Source organism: Chionomys nivalis, chromosome 17 (genome assembly GCF_950005125.1).
Source record: "Chionomys nivalis chromosome 17, mChiNiv1.1, whole genome shotgun sequence".
NCBI lineage: Eukaryota > Metazoa > Chordata > Mammalia > Rodentia > Cricetidae > Chionomys > Chionomys nivalis.
The window spans coordinates 11,145,542-11,160,292 of NC_080102.1; the positions used below are offsets into that span (position 1 = coordinate 11,145,542).

The 14,751-nt window shown below is 35.7% G+C and overlaps 1 protein-coding gene across 1 annotated transcript in view; it reads right to left on the reverse strand.

Moving 5' to 3' along the window:
- The window catches only part of Csmd3 (CUB and Sushi multiple domains 3), a 916,841-nt gene that overhangs the window by 461,568 nt on the left and 440,522 nt on the right, over positions 1 to 14,751 (reverse strand). Inside the window, exon 12 of the mRNA XM_057791849.1 lies at positions 4,657 to 4,760. Within this exon, the coding sequence (XP_057647832.1) occupies positions 4,657 to 4,760 (104 nt within the window). The remainder of the gene's footprint in view (positions 1 to 4,656; positions 4,761 to 14,751) is intronic.

Below are 14,751 nucleotides of genomic sequence, written 5' to 3' on the forward strand. Positions count from 1 at the left end.
TTTCATTTTAAATTGTAGTTTGTCATCATTTGATCTCTCTCTTAAAACTTATCTTCGCATGCGACTTCAATAGATAATTCTTCTCAAAGGACTTGATTTAAGTTCCAATTGTCCCAGCAGTTTGAACAATTTTGTCTCCAACTTCCAAGCATGACACTAAAGAATGTTTGTGGGCTGAATCAAGATTCTTAGATCATTCATAAATGGCTCTCAAGTGGTTCTTCAAACAATTTTAATGCATGCTTTGAATTCACTGTTTGTGACTAAATGAACTTCAATCTACGTTTATTTATAAGCAGAGTGACCTCAGTGTGCGTCCATGCTGTGCTTTAAACCTCCTGGTTAGTCTCTTTATGTAGAATAAAAGCATAAAAGCTCTACATAAATGCACTCAAAAATCTTCATTATGTTCTGAAATAGAAACTGAAATAAAGGCAGGATATATCAAATATCTATTAGGCTCAATGCCTGATCTTTATATTCACTCAAAGCATCCCGGTTATATCCATTAGGGAACAACAGCCTTTCTACATCCTAGCAGTTTTCTTTGTGTATGTAAACATGTAACTATTGCTTTTTTATGAAAATGCATTCAATATTTTATCTTACAATGCTATGAAAAGTAAGACATCTGCTCACTCTGAAGTACCTACAATTTACTAAAGATAGTGGCTGCTGGTAAAATATTTTTTAAAATTCTGGGAACAGCATTTGACAATTACATTTAAGAAAGGATCAAGATCCTGAAAGAAAAATATATCATTGGCACATTAATACAAGAAAAAGTCTATAACTGTGGATTTGAAATCATTGTTGCCCATGGGCATCAATAGTTCTAATTCACTTGCTATTTCAAAGTATAATGATTAACATCATTAAATTTGGTGGAGAAAAATTTGACACATGTATTGTGCTCTTCACCTATGGGTTTTTATACTTGTGAGTTTATTTAAATACTATTTTCATATTTTGCCCCAATTTCTTCTTTTTGTGTTGTTGTCTTTTGTTTCTACTATAGTAAGAAAACAAGTATTTTTGAATAAAAATAAAAATGAAAGTGGCAACTAAAACATTTTAACACATTATTTGTGTTTAATAAATAAACACATAAACAAGCAAGCTCTAGGAAACTAGAATGCAATTATTGTTTTCCATTGAACTCAACAGTTGTTTTACAGTAGATGGACATAAAAATAAAAGAGAATGAAGGTCTAGTGAGCGGTTATTTTATAAAGTTAATATTTATGGTTAAAATCAAAATTGCATAGAACTCATTCTTATAGTTTAAACTAAAATATTCAGAGAACTGAAAGCATATATTTATCATGCTAGAAGGGACTTGGATGACATCATATTAATGAAGTCTTGTCCACAAAAGGTCATTTCTGCAGTGAGCTTCTTTCTTTCTTTCTTTCTTTCTTTCTTTCTTTCTTTCTTTCTTTCTTTCTTTCTTTCTTTCTCCCCCCCTCTCCTTCCTTCCTTCCTTCCTTCCTTCCTTCCTTCCTTCCTTCCTTCCTTCCTTCCTTCCTTCCTTCCTTCTTTCTCCTTCCTTCCCTCCCTTCCTCACTCTCTGTCTCTCTCTGTTCCTCCTCCTCCTTTTCCTCCTCCTCTTTCTTTTTCCTTCTTTTGCTTTTTGATGTTGTGATGGTTAGAACTTGGTCAATTCATGAATTCTCAAAGCTGGGTGTGTATATTTGCATGTGTGTAGGTGCTTGTGTATTTGCACTTCTATACATGTTAATGGACTTGGAAGTCTGTAAGGTTAGGAGTTCATACACATACATTATATATATATGTGTGTGTGTATGTGCATTAATCACGTGCTTTTCTGTGTATGTTTTTAATGTGATTTATACCTTGATATGAGTGTGCATGTGTATATGCACATGTATATCAATAGGAGTTTATGTATATCTACTTATGTGCCATATACACTTGTGTAAGAGAATGTTCAAATATATTCATATGTGCATGATATTTGTATGTGTATTTGTGGATTTGTTTGTATGTGCATTTATATATTGAATTATGACTGTCAATTCGTGAATATACCAATATACTTGTGTGTGTGTATATATATATATATATATATGTACATATATATTTATACGAAGTAAGCTTCTTTAATCGACAATGTTCCATCAATAGTTGCAGATGATTTAGCAAAATCCCAGTATTAGGAATGAAGATTACCTCTTTCAAATTATTGATCAGGGGATTTTAAAAGACTCAAAATAATATAGAATATGTTATTTTCCCCTGTTTGCATTACAGAGGTTGAATTCCTGTCGCTATTACTAAAGACACTGTAACAAGAATTGGAGGACTGGACCTGGATATGTCTTGAAAGCTTCCTATCCGAGAACTAGCATTCATGGTATAAGAAAGTAGGAAATGTACATGTTTCCAAAGAAATAAATCAGAGCTACAGCCACAATGGAAAATCCCCAATATGACAAAAGTGCCACAGTGCTGGCACTGATATTTTGGTCGTGGTCAAGAGTTGTTTAACTGGACTTAGTGTCCACTCAACAGCTGGAAAATGCCCAGTATTGGAAATCTAGACAACTTTTTGTGGCTCAAGAGGTCATAGATCTTATAGGAGAACCTCCACACACTACTTTTCTAAACCAGCATAATTTCTAGCTGCACTCTAAGTCCTTATTCTTACAAACACAGAGAACTATAGCTCTCATCCTTCATCATACACATTTATTATCTTAGAAGATCAAGACCATTACAGAAAACTACAGTGAAACAAAATGCCCAGAATAACAAGCCATGAGTACAGAGCCCCAATGGATATAACTATAACATAACTCATGTACCTAAGGCTCAGTGAATATCATGAAAGAGGGGGAAGGAAGATTTTAAGAGTCAAACAGATGATGAGAGAATCTGCTGTGAATTGGTGTCTCCTAGAAATAGTGGGAAACCTGCATCCATGATACCCTAACAGTATGGCTGTCTAAACTCCATCTAACCAATAATAATACTAACAGACATGTTATGATGGAAGTGGTAAAACTCATGGGCCCCCATCCCTAGACAAAGAACTACAAGCAATTAAGGAATGCTGAGAGTGTAAGATAAAGAGTTCCCCAGAGGTAACTCCCTTAATTACTTATCTAATTCTGAATGGTCTGCCCTGAAATCAAACTCACACAAGCATCATTCAACAGAATCAGTAGGTTATCTTTAAATTTTTATACATTTATACATATATGTAAAAATTAAAGGAAAAATAGGGCAGGGATTTGAGAGGAAGCAGTATATAAGAAAAAAGACACTGGCATGGAGGGGGAGAGTGAAAATTATGTAAAGATTTTTAACTAAATATTAAAAGAAATCAGTAAGTTATCTAATCAAGGGGATTTGGTGTTGAAACAGCCTTTTAAATGTAAACTCTGTCAGCCAACTATCCAGCTTCTGTTAAATGTCTTGGTTGTGATCACTGACAAAATTATGTTTCTGTCCATTTTAATAGAGAAAAGAAATTATATCTATCAGATAAATAATTTGTTTTTAAGAAGACTTTTTACTGATGGCAGACAGAGGAAGGCAGGACAAAATATTTTTATATAAATATTTTAAATATTTAAGTTATTTCTCAGGATAAAGAAAATGCAGGAACAGCTGAAGCCCATGCACTGAACAAACCAGGGAAAATAGAAACAGCATTGTGAAAACTAAAAACTTATAAACATTTATTTCACCCTTCTAGAAGTGTTGAATGAAAATCTGGTTTAGTGGTGTAACTTTTTCCAGATGATTACTCACTGGGAATATAAGAGCACATCCCACAGTTCTATTTTTCTCTATACAATCTTACATCAGCCAGCTGTCCTGATCCTCACTTTATTTAGAATGAGTTGTGAGTCTCTACCATTCACTTGATGACTCTGATATCATGGTTACCCCTTATCTACTCGACTTCTTGATCACATTCATTGAGTACAAGATAGTTAACAACACCCCCAGGCATGGCATCCAAAAGAGAGGAAAATAAGATCTTCACTCCACTTGATAAAGTCTTTTCCTCCCATTCCTGACATCATTTCCCATTTTTAAGTTCCAAATGGTACCAGGAATTCAAGCCTTTGGAATCAACGATTACAGAGACTTAAGCAGCAAGCGCAGAGACAAAGAGTTCCACATCAAGTCCTCTGTATATGTATTATATAGTTTTCAGCCTAGTATTTTTCATGGAATTCCCAAGTGTTTGTGAAGTTAGTGGGTTTCTAATTAATGTGCCTGCTCTGGGACTCTTTTTCCTTCTTTTTGGGTCGTTGTTTTGTCCAGGTTCAATATTTTTTTTATTTACCTTACATTTAATTTGGTCATATTTATTTGCTGTCCCCAGAAGCGTGTTCATTTCTAATGAGAGGCAGAAAAGAAATGTATCCTGGGTAAGGGATGTGAACTGGGAGGACCAGAGGGAGGGGAAATTGTAATCAATATATTGTATGAGGAAACAATCCATTTTTAATAAAAGGGGAGCAAAGAAAAATAATGCTCCCAGTGTCTTGTTTATCATTCCAAAGGTACTCTGTACTGTTTGTGATATAAGGTAGCATGAGTATTGAAAAACACATTGACAGTAAAAGCTTGCAAATAATGATTCACTGTAACAAACATGAAACACTGACTACTTACACCTGAAGCACAGTCCTTGGGTCTCCAACTTCACCCCCATCACCAATAGTCAAGGTGTCATAGCCAATCTCCAGATCAAATTCCTCAAAATTTATTTGGATAACCTATGGACAAATAAAAGCAAACACTCTAAGTATATTGAACTATAAAATAGAAACCAACGGTAAGCAATGGAAGATTTTAATATGACATTATCTAGGAACATCAGACCGTGGAAGTAGATATTACTATATCACCACTCCATTTTTGCTTCCTGTCTTTTAAGTCCTGTATTAAATTTTCAATGAAATGGCAAGATTTCTGTTTATAGAACACTCTTTTGGATTTACATAATTAATGCAAATCACTTTGGGAAGGCTTTATAAAAAGTTCATGTGGGAGAGAGTGGTTTTCCAGGCACCTCCACGTATTTTTTATAAACTGGACAGGAAAAAAAGTGTGCTATTTTCTTAACTAGTAAAGCCTAAAAATGATAGTGCCAAATTTGAATGCCAATGAACCGATTTAAAGTTACAGGCTTATTTTTATGTTTACTTAACTAGTGGAAACTCTCAAACGTAGTAGAATCTGCTCTTAAAACTGGAGACATTATTTTGAATATAGCAGACAATTTGGAATTGGTTTTTACAAAAACATTTTTGTACACTCATTTTATCCTCATTTTAAAACAAAAATACAATTACATTGAAATTATTCAACACACCACTGAAATTCAAAGAATTCTGTGCAGAAAGAGTTGCATAATTGAGGTCCTAAATATGACCGTGCCTTCAGCCAATAGTGATGTATAATGGGATATTAATACCACTGCATAGGGAAACAATTGTTAGAGCTCTCTAACATTTTTAGAGAAAAGTAAAGAAAATATATCTTTAGCAATAGTCACAACTATTTGTTATTTTTAAGTGTAAAACTATAAAAAGTAAAATCTGTCTCTAGCAGTTTTGAGTGCCATTCAGTGTTTTTGATTTTTAGTTTCAAACATTGTTTGGTGTTGACATTTACTAAAGCTAGCTTTTCAAATTCAAAGCAGCATACGAAAATGTATGAAAAAGTACACAGTTTACATCGTCACAATTTTTAAAGCATTTTTAAAAGTTTTTATTTATTCATTCATTCATTCATTCATTCATTCAACTGTTTGTTTATTTATTTTTTATTTAGTTTCAACTGCTAAAATAAGTGATTTGAATGATAATGTCAGCTATAGGTTCAGATATTAGAATTTTGGTTCCTTGTTAGTGGAACTGTCTGGATAGGATTAGGTGGACTGCTAGGTCAATATGTTACAGGGCTATGCAATAAAAGTTACGTTGGCTGTTTACTGTTCAGACCTTGCTCAACACATAACTAATATAAGTGTTCTAGATTTACAGTTTACTCTCTCAAACTGTTATCTCTCGTTTATTAGTGCAGATTAGCTCTATATTTATAAGTTGCATTGTTAAGTGTGATAAAATCTCTTTCAAGGAGTTTTGCAAGGTTTGAAGCAGGGAACCATTTTGATATCTTCTACAAACTTCACTATTTTGGAAAATGACTTTTCAAGAAACCACAAAGGAAGTATTTGGAAGAATGTTCAGCCCTAAGACTTCAGGTATCATGTTTTTGTTAGGAAATATAATTCCTTCTGCTTTATTGAGGGCAACGTGAGCGTTTAGGTTATATCATGCAGGAAACCTGGGAGGATAGTGTAGAATCAAACCTGAAAGAAAACTGCATATTGAAAAAAAGCAGCAACTCCAATGGCAGTCCTCCTTCCTTCTCTAGTGCTCACTACGTCAATGATCATTTACTTGACTTCAAAAGATTGAAAATCAAAAAATGAAAATACACACACACACACAAACAAACATCACCTCAACAAGTCTTTGAAAAGGAATTAACTAATGTGTTGCTCCTTAAATTCAAACTCGTTAACATTTTGTATTTTTATTGTTTTTTAGTGAGCCAAGATGTGTCAGTGCTAAAAACTTAGCATTACCTGGTGTGATTTTTTATTATAGACTGCTAAATACATGAAGATTAAGATTTTCAGTTATACTTTCCTGGATTGTCTTCTTAGCTTTTTGTGTTCTACTTTTTCTATTGTAATCTTTGGCTCAAATAGCCTCATACAATTAAGTTTACGAATCACACTGAAGCCTTTTTGTTCTCAATGATTCCAGATTACATGATACAAGGAGATCACTATTAGTCAGTGAAGTAGCCACCGAGACCTCAGAACAGACAATGACTATAATTACATACAATCCCTTTTCTAGAACCACATCCTGGGTTAACACCAGGAAACTAATGTGCAGGAGGGAAATCATAGGAAGATACAGACAAAAGAAAGGTGAAAAAGCCACGAAAATATCTGCGATACAACAATTTTCTCCTTGTAAACTTTGAACTGCTTTATCACATCTAGGGACATTGGTTGGAATGAATTCCAGTAGGTTTTTGCAGTTCCTTATAAGATTCTGGAATTTCGTAGTGTTTTCTCAGGTTCTTGGCAAAATCCACATGTATAGTACTAAAGGGAAAGGCATAACGCTGCCGTAAAACCTTGCAAAATAGTATTTTCATTTAATATAAGAAATGCCCAAGTATTAGTTAATATCTATAAAGAGCTTTCTTAAGCATTACAGAACTTTAATATATTGGAGTCCATATTGTGGGTTCACACTTTTTTTTTGTCCTAAATTTCTTTGTTATTTGAGAAACATCTACAGAGGTTTCCTTTTGTAGATCTATCAGTAATAAATAATTTAACATTCTAGCATCAAGAAAAATTTTCATTTATTCTTGATGAAAAATGCTTCCAATTACATATTTTAGTTAACATTTATTTTATAAATGTTCTGCAGATATATCTCTGTTGTGACATAACATTTAATGCTAGCTTAATAAGTCCAATGATGAGATATTAACATTTGTTTTTAAGTTTTTGCTTATTTCTTTGGCTATTTTTACATACTCTTTTTCTCTGTTGTATTTGCTCACTTCCTTTAGGACATTCTTGACGAGATAGGTGTTTTTCTGCATGGTATGAACATAGACAACAATAAATTATAAGTCACTTGATAAATTTTCAGTTGTCAGTTATCGTTTTATCTTTTAATTTTATTGTGTATGAATCATCCTTAAAACAGGATAGGCTGGTTGTAAAAACATGGAAAAATTTAAGGAACTTTTTGCTTGCTGAGTAGCTAATTAGGGCACTGGGTTCAAACACAAGATGTCTAGGGCTGATTGAAAACAGGATGTCTAACTAGGATGCTAGTTAGTTACAGCTCACCACTAAGTGCCCCTGACATCCTGGCAGCAGGCCACCTGTTAACATCTAGCTCTGTGGTTTATCAGGGAGCAGAAAAGTCGACTGCTTCAGGGAGGGCTTTGGAGAAAGGGGGCCTGCTAGACATAACTTGGGGCTGCTTGACATAACCACTTTGGGGAGGGGGTGCTTGCTAGACATAACCAGTTTGGGGAGGGGACTGCTTAGAGATAAGGCACACCTGCTGTTATGTAAGACTAACTCCTTTGACCCAAAATGAACCTGGCTTGCGGTTTTTGCCTATATAATGTCAACCCCAAATGATGAGGGGGCTCTGCTCCCTCCCTATTGTGCTTCAATGAGTAATGGACTAGACCCAGCCTGGGTGAATAGAGCTCCAAATAAACCTTGCCTTTGATTCTGGAATTGACTGGATCCTGGTGATCTCTGGGGGTCGCAACTTGGGCACAACACTGGTATACATGTTTATAGTCAAGTGTTTTCTTCAATTATTGAATATTGGATGGCATGGAACTCACTAGGTACACCAGGCTGATGTCAAACTCAGAGGCATGCCTGCTTCTTCCTCCTGAGGGCACTGGCATCTGATTCTTTCTCATCAATATGGAGTATATAGGTACACATACATTGTTTTGTAATAAATTGCCCTGTGTATCCTTTTATGTATTTGTGACTTTCATTAACTTAGGAAAGCTAATCATCTTTTCTTCCTCCTTCACCCCTCTAGAATTAAAATTGACGTAGTATGATTTTTGCTTTCTATATCTCTTAAACCATCTTCTGTAATTTCCATTAACTTACTTTTATCTAATAATTGCAAAATTTTTTAGTTCTATCTTGGTTCATTAATTCCATCTTTATTAGCATATTCATTGAACTATTTAAATTCAAATATGCTCTTTGGGATTTTTTTTCCTCCTGGTCACTGGAGGCATGGGCTGGAGTGTTAAATTAGCATGCGGAGACAAATGTGAATCCAAGGGTTTCCTGTCTGACAGTAATACTGGAATTAAAGACATTGAATTTGACGGTGCTGGAGTTTATATCTTAGCAGCTTCAAATTACTTTGCTAGTTAAATCTGAATTTTCAATGATTAGTAAGAACACCACACATTCCAGAATACATTGAAAGGTACTTTCTTTCTTTTTTTTTTTTTATTCTTTTTTTAATTAAAATTTCCAACTGCTCCCCGTTTCCCATTTCCCTCCCCCTCCTCCCACATATTGCCCCCTCCCCCCGCTCCCCTCCCCCATCCCCACTCCACTTCTCCTCTCCCTAGTCCACTCCCCCTCCCTCTCGATACTGAAGAGCAGTCCAAATTCCCTGCTCTACAGGAAGACCAAGGTCCTCCCACTTCTATCTAGGTCCAGGAAGGTGAGCATCCAAACAGGCTACGCTCCCACAAAGCCAGTTCATGTATTAGGATCGAAACCTAGTGCCATTGTCCTTGGCTTCTCATCAGCCTTCATTGTCCGCCTTGTTCAGAGAGTCCAGTTTCAACCCATGCTTATTCAGTCCCAGTCCAGCTGGCCTTGGAGAGCTCCCAATAGATCAGTTCCACTGTCACGGTGGGTGCACGCCTCGTGGTCCTGATTTCCTTGCTCATGTTCTCCCTCCTTCTGTTCCTCATTTGGACCTTAAGAGCTCAGACGGTTGATCCAAATTGGGTCTCTGTCTCTCTCTCGATCCATCGCCAGATGAAAGTTCCAAGGATAGCCTTTGCTGGAGAGGTTGTGGAGAAAGGGGTACCCTCATCCATTGCTGGTGGGACTGCAAACTTGTGCAACCACTTTGGAAATCAGTGTGGCGGTTTCTCAGAAAAATTGGGATCAACCTACCCCTGGACCCAGCAATAGCACTCTTGGGAATATACCCAAGAGATGCCCTATCATATGACAAAAGCATTTGTCCAACTATGTTCATAGCAGCATTATTTGTAATAGCCAGAACCTGGAAGCAACCTAGATGCCCTTCAATAGAAGAATGGATGAAGAAAGTGTGGAATATATACACATTAGAGTACTACTCTGCGGTAAAAAACAATGACTTCTCGAATTTTGCATGCAAACGGATGGAAATAGAAAATACGATCCTGAGTGAGGTAACCCAGACCCAAAAAGAAGATCATGGGATGTACTCACTCATAATTGGTTTCTAGCCATGGATAGGGGCCACTGAGTCTATAATTTGTGATCCTAAAGAAGCTAAACAAGAGGGTAAACCCAAGGAAAAACATATAGATATCCTCCCAGCTATGGGAAATAGACAAGATTGATGGGCAAAAAATTGGAATCTTGGGGGGGTGGGGTGGGATGGGGATGAGGGGAGATGGGGAGAGAAAAGTGTGAAGGAGAGGATGAGGGGAACTGGGGGAATCGGGGTGATTGGGGTTAAAGGAAGGTTGAAAGGTACTTTCCATTAAAATTTTTTACAGAAAATACATTGATGGTCTCAGGGACAGGGTCCTCAAACCCTGGAGTCTCTCCAACAAAGTCTGCACAGTGTTTTGAGTTTTCAGCTGTAATGATATTGTCTGCACTCTTCAATGAGTAATTTGTGAACATTTTAGCAAGAAAATTCACTTGTAGGACATCTGGTTATCGATGTGATACTATTGGGGATGGCCACTGCTCCGAACTTAAGCTTAGAGAGGAATGGCATGTGGAATTGCTCCCATGATGATTTTCTGAGTGTCATTGGTATCTCAACAAATTCTGTGTCCAAAAGCAGTTCTGATTATAGAAGAGTACTCTCCAGTCCGAAGGACAGTTATATGCCATCAGGATTAGCTGTGAGGTCTCTAGAACCTTCACATCCATAATCAACTGGGCACTAAACGGTTGAGGAAGCCTCACTGTTAGAGTTCTCTGACTTGTAGCATATACAGTCTATTCCTCTTCAAATACCACTTACACTTGTAGGTATCTTTGACAAATAACCCTCAATCCTGATGCTTTCAAACTTTTGATTTCTCATAACCTAGGTCTTTTCATTATATGGGGTGTCCAAGGACTGGGATTTTTTACAAGTTACTCTTTAGTATTTCTGAACACTTTAACAATTAAAGGTGTGTTCTCAACATAAGTCAGAATGCTCTCTTATCTTGACATTTCCTTTGTTAAACATCTTAGTCCACTAACTTTAAATTCAACTCCACTTCAACTGTTCATAAAAGAGCAAAATAAAATGAGATTCCTGGACAAAATAGCATAAATTTCCCATATACCAATTTGTAAGCCTTTTCTAAATCTTAGCTAATTTCAAATTAATCCATATTATTTTAGATAAGTGATTAATTAACGATATAATAAGTGACCATTTTAGCATTTCTAATTCTTGAACATGTTCAGTAATACACAATCAAAAAAATCCTAGAAAATCATATTGGCTTTGCATAACATATTCATTTTGACTTGATTCATTTTTACTCAATTTTCACATCACTTTTAGAATGGTTCCATGAAAAAAATCATCTATTAAATAAAAGCGTGGCATGAAGATGCCCTTCCGATGGACTCTTCTGTATTATTAATATGACTACAAAATAACTTTCTATCAATTTAACTCTATATAATGTGGAAAAAATGAAAGTTAATATTCAAATAACTCATGACCTTTAACATGATACAAATGTAATTTCTTTATGCTGACTTGCTAGTAAACCTAAGTGTTTAGCATCAACATTGGAAGTTTACCTTGTATGTTAGTATAAAAACAATACCTTACTATTTATGAAATTTCTTAATTATTTAATGGGGGAGCAGATCTCTTCACTTACCTTGAAAGGAAACTTGACATAACTAATTATATTGAAATTATTTAGAGGTTTATAACTGTCATGATTTCTAAACTGAATCAGCCATTCTTGATTTCCATTGTGGATTATTACCTCCAACTGGCCCATTTTCTGCTGTTCCCTGAGGTTTTATAAATTCTTGAAAGAGAATTTGGGGCAATTGCAATTTGTGCAGTCATGTAGTGTTCCTATTGATATCTGCTATGTTTCAAGTTTATCAGGGAAATTATTCTACTTTCACAGAGGCCAATCCTCATCAACATTGTTCAACAAAAGATGATAATGTCCTGTGGTCTGTGACTATGCATGTGTTTGTGTATATGTATGCATGTGGAGGTCAGAGGTCAACTTCATCTGATGTCTCCCTTGGTAGCTTTTCGTCTTATTTTTGAGATAAATTCCCTACTAGGGTCTGGCACTCACTTATTTGGATATACTGGCTAGTCAATTGGCCTTGAGGACTTTCTTACTTTCACCTTCCCATTGCTGAGATTATTTAATCACTCTGCATGACATATATGTTGGGTCCTAGGTGAAAGGTGCTTCTGCTGGGGCTACAAGCGCTCTACTGAGTGATAAGTCTCTCTAAGTCACCAAGTGGCAATTGCAGTAGTAGCTATTTCTCTTTTTTTTCCTGTCAATTGTTGTGAGGAACAAAATGTAGACATAGGAAAGAAGTCAAAAGATTTCTTAGGGACTACCACATTGGCCTTATATATAACAAAGTCTTAATTATTGGATTTTTCTACATGAATGTACATTAAAAGTATACTTCATACAGTTTTTTCTCAAAGTACATCCAGAGGAGCAAACACATCTGTAGATGCATTTTTTCAGCCAATGAGTTTGGTAAGTTTATTGATCTTAAAAATATAACTAGTTAAAAAGTAAGTGCATGGACAGGCATTTATTTATTTATTTATTTATTTATTTATTTATTTATTTATTTATTTGGTTTTTTGAGACAAGGTTTCTCTGTGGTTTTGGAGCCTGTTCTGGAACTAGCTCTTGTAGACCAGGCTGGTCTCGAACTCACAGAGATCCGCCTGCCTCTGCCTCCCAAGACTGGGATTAAAGCATGAGCCACCACCACCTGGCATGGACAGGCATTTTAAAACAAAAGAAATGATGGCGGCAGACACTATATTCCATCTTCATCATTGATCCTTTTCTCTTTCACAGTAATTCATTGTTTATAGTGCTTGTCTCCCTCTGTGCATCATTCTGCTTCAGAGATGGTTGGTCTCAAACCAAATGCAATATCATAGTTGTAGATTAACCTTGCATAATAGTGTCAGTCCCTTCGCACAAGTAGGTATTTAGATTATTAGGGTCCTGAAACTGACGTGATTTTTGTCAATATGATGGGAGGAGTAATATGGTAAGACAGGGTTATAAAAGCATACCTGAGTTTTCAAAGCAAATTAAAAAAACTTGTCTGTGCTGAACTGACTTTACCTGATTATACGGACTAGAGTTAATAGAATATGTAGTTTGAAGACAAAAGGTATATAGTGAAATATGTGGTTTCAAGAAACAGGTGCTTTGTCAGGTAGTGCAATCCCAGCAGAGGAAAGCAGAGGCAGGTGGATCTCCTTGAATTCGACGCCAGCCTGGTCTACAAGGTGGGTTCTAAAACAGGATCCAAAGTTACACAGATAAACTGTGTCTCGAAAGAAAGAAAGAAAGAAAGAAAGAAAGAAAGAAAGAAAGAAAGAAAGAAAGAAAGAAAGAAAGAAAACGGTGTTTGATCAACAGGCTTTGCTTGGGTCTGTATACCCCTGGAGAATGCTTTATCATAGAGCTGTGCCTTATTATTGAAATAGACACTCTTCAAATAAAGGTAATAAAGACTTAATTTAAAGGAAGTTCTTTTAGGATGTAATTTATCTCTATTTATTCAAATAATCAACAAATTTTAACCACAAATGTGCAGTTTGCCTTATGTCAAAATATACTTGCTAAATACTTCACACTGTTTTTCACTTGGCTAGACAAGTGCTTCAAGTTTTGGAGCACCGAGCCTCTAAAACACTTCATATCTAATAAAATACATTAGGGGCTGAAGACATAGCTCAAAGACTAAGAACAAATGTTATTCTCTCAGAGGAACGGCATTCAGATCTAGGCAAAGAAGACTCATGAGTACCTATAACTGCAACTCCAGTAGATCCAACGTGCCCTTCTGAGCATCTCACATACACAAGCACAAACACACACACATACATGCACGCACACACACACAGAAATAGGCACACAAGCACACACATACACACATTAATAAAATGTATTTTTATGTCAGGTATATGTCTTGTACTTTAATAATCCTGAAATGCAATAATTTGTAAGTATTTACATAGTAGTTATTTTTCAAAAAATAAAGTGCCTAAATTAGCATAAGCTATTTATCTTTCATCTAAAGTCTAGATTTTTACTCAGTCTGAAAGCGGATGAAAATTCTCAATATTTCTCTAGCAGCTGACCCATCTAGGGGACATTTTGTACTTATGCAATTAGTACAGCATTCAAATTAGCTTTTGATAGTGTTTAACTCAACAAATTAATGATGCTTTAACACTAATATCCAGCTATCCTCATTAGTGAGACAGGATAATATAGTGAAGGGCACAGGAAATGCCTGAGGTTAAGTTCCATCTCCACTGTAGAATGTTATACAAAGTTAGAAACATAAAACAGTGTTTATACATGATACTTTCTGAATCATGATACTCTGTAATTGGAAGATAGCACACAAGGCAGGCAGTAAGCAACAGACATTCAGTAAGTGACAGCCATTTTTGGCAAGGTTACTTAGGCCTCTTCAGGTAGATATTCATATGTGCTTGCAATGCACCTTGAGAAGTACAACTCTTTTTTTATAGTCTTCAGTGGGATTTCTGGGAAGAGCTTTCCCTTGATCTTTTCAACAGCTAAGGTTGCTTCTTTTCTTTTAGTACTTTTTTCAGTTCTGTATGCTTCAAAATAAAAACAGATCACTGTAATATCAATAACTTCTTT